The sequence below is a fragment of the Hylobates moloch genome, unplaced genomic scaffold (genome assembly GCF_009828535.3).
Source record: "Hylobates moloch isolate HMO894 unplaced genomic scaffold, HMol_V3 SCAFFOLD_9, whole genome shotgun sequence".
Lineage (NCBI taxonomy): Eukaryota > Metazoa > Chordata > Mammalia > Primates > Hylobatidae > Hylobates > Hylobates moloch.
The window spans coordinates 54,119,394-54,127,085 of NW_026652284.1; the positions used below are offsets into that span (position 1 = coordinate 54,119,394).

The 7,692-nt window shown below is 45.1% G+C and overlaps 1 protein-coding gene across 3 annotated transcripts in view; it reads right to left on the bottom strand.

Moving 5' to 3' along the window:
* Positions 1 to 670, bottom strand: part of STAU2 (staufen double-stranded RNA binding protein 2) — a 337,228-nt gene extending 336,558 nt beyond the window's left edge. Inside the window, exon 1 of one of the 3 annotated variants that reach the window (XM_032759847.2) lies at positions 555 to 661. Coding sequence is in view for 1 of the 3 variants with exons in the window: in XM_032759850.2 (XP_032615741.1) it covers positions 555 to 608 (54 nt within the window). In the remaining 2 variants the exon portion in view is untranslated. Of the gene's footprint in view, positions 1 to 554 lie in introns of all 3 variants that reach the window. The other 2 variants (XM_032759850.2, XM_032759853.2) reach the window with 2 other exon arrangements.
* Between the last annotated feature and the right edge of the window lie 7,022 nt (positions 671 to 7,692).

Genomic DNA, 7,692 nt, shown 5'->3' on the forward strand with positions numbered 1-7,692 from the left:
AGAGAACTGACCCCGCTCGGCCGCCGCCGGCTTCCACCCCTCGGGCTCCCCGCCCCCCGCCTCCGCCCGCCTCCGCCCGCCTCCCCGGCGCTCCCGCCGCGCCCTCCCGCGCTCGCGCCGCGCGCCCCCGCCTGCGCAGCCGCTCCCGCGCCCCAGCACGCCCGGCCGGCGCGCGCGCCCGGCACCGGCTCTACCTCCACTCCCCCTCCCGCCGGCCCGCGACCAAGCGCGGCCATTGTTCGCGACGCAGTTCCCGCCCCCTGGCGAATGCCGGGCCCCCGCAGCTGCAGGCTCTGCGGGACTAGCGGCGGCGAGGTGGGCCCCTGGGCGAGGGCCATTCCCGGGGGGCTTGGGCACGCGGGCGAGCGACTGCGCAAGGAGCGCGCCCGGTCCGCAGTCTCCTCGTCCCCGGCGCGACTCCCCGCCCCCTTGTCTGCCAAGGGTGGGCCTGGGGCAGCCCCTTCCACACCTGCAACTCGGCAACTTCTTTCCCCGCCCGACTGACTGACTGCTTTTTCTGGTCCGCACCCTGTGCTCTGATTCCTCGCTCGTACCTTTCCCAGGCTCTCTGGCTGCCCCTCTGTGCTGTGCAGGGGACGCGCGACCATCCCGCGTCTGCTCCGGCCGCCGCTGTGCGACGCACGGTTTAGCGGATCCTGCACCTTTCCAGACGGGGGAGGGGGTGGGGAGGAGGTTGCTTCACCGTCTCGCCCAGCAAACACCAGGGATCCGTAATCACCTGCTCTCCAAGACCCGCGGCGTGGCCAGACCTCCTCCTCTACCGTAAAAATTAGTCACATGAAAAAGAATCCTTGGAGCCAAAAATGAGAACCATTGAAGACAGTGCCCTAAATCCTAGATTTATGAGGCAAGAGTGCCAGAAAACAGAAATTACGTCTTGATTCGTCCTGGTTTTGATGTGGATTACTTTTGTCTAGATAACTTCAACCCAGTTAGGCTCGATGAAACTGAACACTTCATTTAGTAACCGGCACCAAAAATAATCTAACAAAGAAATTTCGAAATAGAACTATTAGTGTGTTTTCACAAACTTACTCATTTGCAACGTTATTTCTAGGGTTTCTTCCCAGTGTCGCTTCTCTGACTGAGAAATGTCTCCCAGACCGGTGATTTCAGTCATCATCTAAAACCAATCTCCTGTCTACACCTGGGAAGGTAGTGTGTGTCCTGGTTAAGACCAAGGGCGCCAGAGTTAGATAAACAAGGCTAGATATCCTCTTGCTAACTGGTGAGGAGACCACGGGCATGTTACTTATCCTGTGCATCAAGAGGAGACTACATGTGATAGATAGTTCGTATTTAAATGTGACAATACATATGAAGCCCTTTAAATAAGGCCGGGCATGTAGTACCTCTCCTGGTACAATGTTAGCTACAGCTGTATTTTTCCTCCCAGAACTCTTTCCTATGCTCCTTTTCCCCCCTTTTCACCTCTGCCAGTTCCCTCGGATTTAACATGTTGTATCCTCCCTAAATTTGCTGCGCTCCTTCTAGCGGCTTACGCACCTAGTCAGCATTCTAATACAGTCATGCCTTACCTAGCCACAAGGATATGTTCTGAGGAACGTGTCATTAAGCGATTTTTGTTGTTTTTCGTACATCATAGCGTGTTCTTACGCAAACCTCGGTAGTCTAGCCAACTACTCGCTTTGGCTATGGTATAGGTATATAGCTATTGCTCCTAGGCTACAAACCTGTACAGTGTGTTACTGTACTAATACTGTAGGCAATTGCAACACAAGGGTATTTGTACCTAAACATAGAAAACTTACAGTAAAAGAACTGTATAATCTTTTTTTTTTTTTTTTTTTTGAGACGGGGTTTCGCTCTGTCACCCAGGCTGGAATGCAGTAGCGCAATCTCAGCTCACTGCAACCTCCACCTCCCGGGTTCAAGCGATTCTCCTGCCTCAGCCTCCTTAGTAGCTGGGATTACAGGCACATGCCACCACGTCCAGATAATTTTTGTATTTTTAGTAGAGACGGGGTTTGACCATGTTGTCCAGGCTGGTCTCGAACTCCTGACCTCAAGTGATCCCCCCACCTCAGCCTCCCAAATTGCTGGGATTACAGGCGTGAGCCACCGCACCCGGCTTAAAGAACTGTATAATCTTATGGGAGCACCGTTGCATATGCAGTCCACCTGTCCATCATTGACTGAAAGAAGTTGACCAGAAATTGTTTTATATTTTGAATGAATACCTTACTTTCCCACCAGCCATACCAAGGGTCAAGTTGCCTACCTCTGTGTCTTTCCATAGGCTATTCTCTCTCCCTTCAGGCTACCCTTCTCTCGCCTGGTGAACAAATAATCTTTCACGGCATTCAAAAATCACCTTCTTTGCCGGGTGCGGTGGCTCACACCTGTAACCTCAGCACTTCGGGAGGCCGAAGCGGGCAGACCACGAGGTCACGAGTTTGAGACCAGCCTGGCCAACATGGTGAAATTCCATCTCTACTAAAAATACAAAAATTAGCTGGGCGTGGTGGCACACACCTGTAATCCCAGCTACTTGGGAGACTGAGGCAGGAGAATTGCTTGAACTCGGGAGGCAGAGGTTGCAGTGAGCTGAGATCGCACCACTGAACTCTAGCCTGGGCGGCAGAGCAAGACTCCATCTCAAGAAAAAAAAGAAAAAAAATCACCTCCTTGAGAGGCATTCTCTAACACTCCTCTAAGCAGGCCAGTGCTCTTTCTTGTACCTCTCTTCTCTGATATTGTAGGTATGTCAGAATTTTTTTTTTTTTTTGGCCTGTCTGTATCTACCAAACATTGCATTGCTGAAGGGCAGGCTCTGTGTGTCTCATGCATATCTGTAGTCCCAGCATCCAACAGCAAGTAGGTGGACAGTAAATCCTTTGGTATAAATGGATGAGTTTATACTTTTGGAAAGAACTCTGAAGTGGTCAGATTTCATTCTCTTTGATTCACATCCTTAAAGTTAATTGAAAACTTTATCCCTCCTGTAACTGTTCCTCATAACTGATTCTCAGTCATTGGTAAACCCCAAATAGAATGAATTTTTCTAAGTCACAATTGTCAGAAAGGAAATTGTTTTTTAACTTGAATCGGCACTTTCAGTTGCTCAAGGTATATAGCATCAGTACATGAAATCACCTGAGTGACGTGGAAATCCACACATCACTCTACAATCATTTTAGGATTTACTTTAAAATAAAATATTTGTATAGGAGTGGAAAATAATGAATATTTAAAGAGCAGTGGGCCAGCCGGCTGAGGTGGCTCATGCCTATAATCCCAGCACTTTGGGAGGCTGGCGTATCACCTGAAGTCAGGAGTTCGAGACCAGCCTGGGCAAAATGGCAAAAACCCCATGTCTGCAAAAATTAGAAAAACTACCTGGGCGTGGTGGTGCGTGCTTGTAGTCCCAGCTACTCAGGAGGCTGAGGTGGGAGGATCACGTGAGCCTGGGAGGCAGAAGTTGGAGTGAGCTGAGATCACACTACTGCACTCCAGCCAGGGCGACAAAGAAAGACCCTGTATCAAAAAATATAAATAAATAAAGAACAGTGGGCCTATTAATAGGCAGCTGATTAAAGCAACTGAGGCCAGGCGCAGTGACTCATGCCTATAATCCCAGCACTTTGAAAAGCCGAAGCGGGAGGACCTCTTGAAACCAGGGGTTTGAAACCAGCTGGGCAATAAAGTGAGACCCCACCTCCATTTAATTAAAAATAAATTTAAAATTAAATTTTTTTTAAAAAAGCATCTGATTTATCAACACATTTTTACCAGTCACCATTGCAGTGAAATGTTCAAGCATCAGGAAAAAGATAATGCTTTCAAATTCACCATTATTGGATCTGAGCAGTTTGAATGGGACAGATTCCAGAATCACAAACTCCAGTTTCCTTCTATGTCCTCTTCTTTCTTATATTATAACTTATATTATGATGCCCTTTTCTTGACATTTATTTTCCTGTAAAATTCATCTAGCCCCCAGCACCCACCGTAGAAGTTACCCTCCTTTACTGATGATATCCGAATTTTTTTTTTTTTTTTTTTTGAGACAGAGTTCTTGCTCTTGCCCAGGCTAGAGTGCAGTGGTACAATCTTGGTTCACTGCAACCTCTGCCTGCACGGTGCAAGCGATTCTCATGCCTCAGCCTCCTGAGTAGCTGGGATTACAGGCATGTGCCATCAGGCCTGGCTAATTTTTGTATTTTTAGTAGAGACAGTTTGTTTTGCCATGTTGCCCAGACTGGTCTTGAACTCCTGGCCTCAAGTTATCTGCCCTCCTCGGCCTCCCAAAGTGCTGGCATTACAGGAATGAGCCACTGCATGGCCCTGAATTTATTTTTATCACTACACACTATTTATGTGTTTCTTCTACTATATCTTAAGCTCCTTGAAGTCAACAACAATGACTTTCTCTTCTTTGTTTCTCTGGGACTTAGCACAGTACTCACTAAATGCTTGTCAAATGAAGGGATTAGCAAATTTGACCAACATTTACTGAATACCTACTATGGGCCAAGTACTATTCTTGGCCTAGGGATGTATAGCAGTGAAAAAAATCTGCAAAATCTTTGTCGTCGTGGAACTTACAGGGGAATGAATGAATAACAAATGCATAAAATAAGCACTTCCAAATACTGTACTTTAACCTTTATTAGAATACCATTCTGAGGCCGGGCGCGGTGGCTCACACCTGTAATCCCAGCACTTTAGGTGGCCGAGGCAGGCAGATCATGAGGTCAAGAGATCGAGACTGTCCTGGCCAACATGGTGAAACCCTGTCTCTACCAAAAATACAAAAAAATTAGCCAGGCGTGGTGGCGCATGCCTGTAGTCCCAGCTACTTGGGAGGCTGAGGCAAGAGAATCGCTTGAACCCGTGAGGTGGAGTTTGCAGTGGGCTGAGATAGCTCCATTGCACCCCAGCCTGGGCAACAGGGTGAGACTCCGTCTCAAAAAAAAAAAAAAAAAACCATTTTGAAAATTTCCAATGTATTTATGTGTTCACTAATAAAAGTATTCCTTGAAACTCAACTTGTTTTCATGATAATATCAAAATAATTATTAGGGTATTAGCCACCTAAAACACTGCTAAAAAACAGTAGAAATATATTTTACAAAGTGGGCTGGGTGCTCTGGCTTGTTCCTGTAACCCCAGGATTTTGAGAGACAGAGGCAGGAGGGTTGCTTGAGGCCAGGAGTTCAAGACCAGCCTGGACAACATGGCCAAATCCTGTCTCTACAAAAAATAAAAAATTCGTCAGGTGTGGTGGTGCATTTCTGTAGTCCCTGCTACTTGGGAGGCTGAGGTGGGAGGACTACTTGAGCCCTGGAAATCAAGGCTGCAGTGAGCCGTGATCACATCACTGCACTCCAGCCTGGGCAACAGAGAGACAACCTGTCTCAAAAGAAAAAAAAAGGTAATCAATCACGTATAAGAAACAAGCAGGTACATGAAAAAATGCTCAACATTACTAATCATCTGGAAAATGCAAATCAAAACCACAATGAGCTATCATCTTACCCCAGTTAGAATGACTGTTATCAAAAAGACAAAAGATAGATGCTGGCCAAGATGCAGAGAAAAGGAAACTCTTGTACACTGATAGTGGGAACGTAAATTAGTACAGCCATTATGAAAAACTGTATGGAAGTTTCTCAAACAACTAAAATTAGAACTGCCATACAACCCAGCAAACACTACTGCGTATTTATCCAAAGAAAAGAAAATCAGTATAACGAAGAGATATCTGTACCCCCATGTTCACTGCAGCACTATTCATGATAGCCAAGATATGGAATCAACCTAAGTGTTCATCAGTGGATGAATAGACAAATAAATGGGTATAATGGAATATTATTCAGCCTTATAAAAAGAGATCCTACCCATTAAGACAAAATATATGAATCAAGCATATTATGCTAAGTGAAATAAGCCAGACACAGAAAGACAAATATCACATGTTCTCACTCACATGTGGGAGCTAAAAAAGCTGATCTCATGGAGATAAAGAGTAGAATGATGGTTACCAGAGGCTGGGAAGGGTGAGTGGGGGAAATGAAGAGGTATTGGTTAATGGGTACAAACATACAGTTATATAGAAAAAATAAGTTCTAGTGTTCAATAGCACAGTAGGGTGGCTATAGTTAAAAATAATTTATTATATATTTTAAAATAGCTAGCAGAGAAGATCTGAAATGTTCTTAACACAAAGACATGATAAATGTCTGAGGTAATGGATATCCCAGTTACCATGATTTATCACTATACATTGTATGCATGTATCGAAATATTACATGTACCCCATATATATGTACAGATACCATGTATCAATTAAAAAAGAAAACTCTCAACTAATAAGAAAAAAAATAAGGAAACAAAAATATACTTAATGAAGTATGGAACAATTCTTTTTTAAGTCTTTTTTTCTTCCCCCTGAGACAGGGTCTTGCTCTATTGCCCAGACTGGAGTCCAGTGGCACAATCATGGCTCACTGCAGTCTTGACCTCCTAGGCTCAGGTGATCCTCCCTCCTCAACCTCCCAAGTAGCTGGGACTACAGGCACGTGCCACCATGCCTGGCTAATTTTTTTTATTTTTAGTAGAGACGAGGTCTCACTATGTTGCCCAGGCTGGTCTTGAAATCCCAAGCTCAAGCGGTCCTCCTGCCTTGACCTCCCAAAGTGTGAGCCACAGTGCCTGTCCTCTTTTAAGTCTTATGGCACATGGTGTTCAATAATTTTTTTTAATACAAATAATAGGAACCGGGTGTGGTGGCTCATATCTGTAATCCCAGCACTTTGGGAGGCCAAGGCAGGAGGATCACTTGAGGCCAGGAGTTCAAAACCAGCCTGGTCAACATAATGAGATCCTGTCTCTACAAAAAAAAAAAAAAAAGTTTTTAATTATCTGGGCATGGTGGCATGCACCTGCAGTCCCAGCTACTCAGCAGGCTGAGGTGGGAGGATCACTTGAGCCTGGGATGTCAAGGCTGCAGTGAACTGTGATGGTACCACTGCACTCCAGCCTGGGTGATAGAGCAAGACTCTGTCTCTAAAGAACAAAATTAAATTAAAAACAAAAATAAATAAAAAGAATAAAAAGAAAAATTTGCCGAGCATGATGGTGCCACCTGTAGTTCCAGCTACTCGGGCTGAGGTAGGAGGATCTCTTGAGCCCAGGAGTTGAAGGCTGCAGTGAGTCATGATGATGCCACTGCGCTCCAGCCTCAGAGTAAGGCCCTATCTCAAAAAAAAAATAAGTAAATAATAGGGACCCAATTATGCTTGTAGTGACTTTTCTTTTTTCTCTATATCTATCATCTTGTCTCTGAATTTTTTTTTTCTTGGGGATATTCGCATTTTCCACCATGCCAGAAATTTGGTCGTCAGCCAGTCTATCTAGTATTTTGATTCTAATTTTTTTCCTTAAATTTGTAATGGCATTGTTTAAGTCTTGATTTCATTCTTAATTAAAATACAAGATAAGATAGCTTTACAGTCTGCCCTTTCAACTCAATCTCTGTTTTATCATCTGTAAGATGAAGGTTTTTTAACAGAATATACAGATTCTACAAACCTTGGCATGTCCTTGTCAGGTAGCCTGTTTGAAGAGACGTCAGCTGCCATGTCAGTGAGTCAGGGCTTTCATGACTAAGTCATCCTGGGACCCCATGGAGAGCTCTAGTGGGGA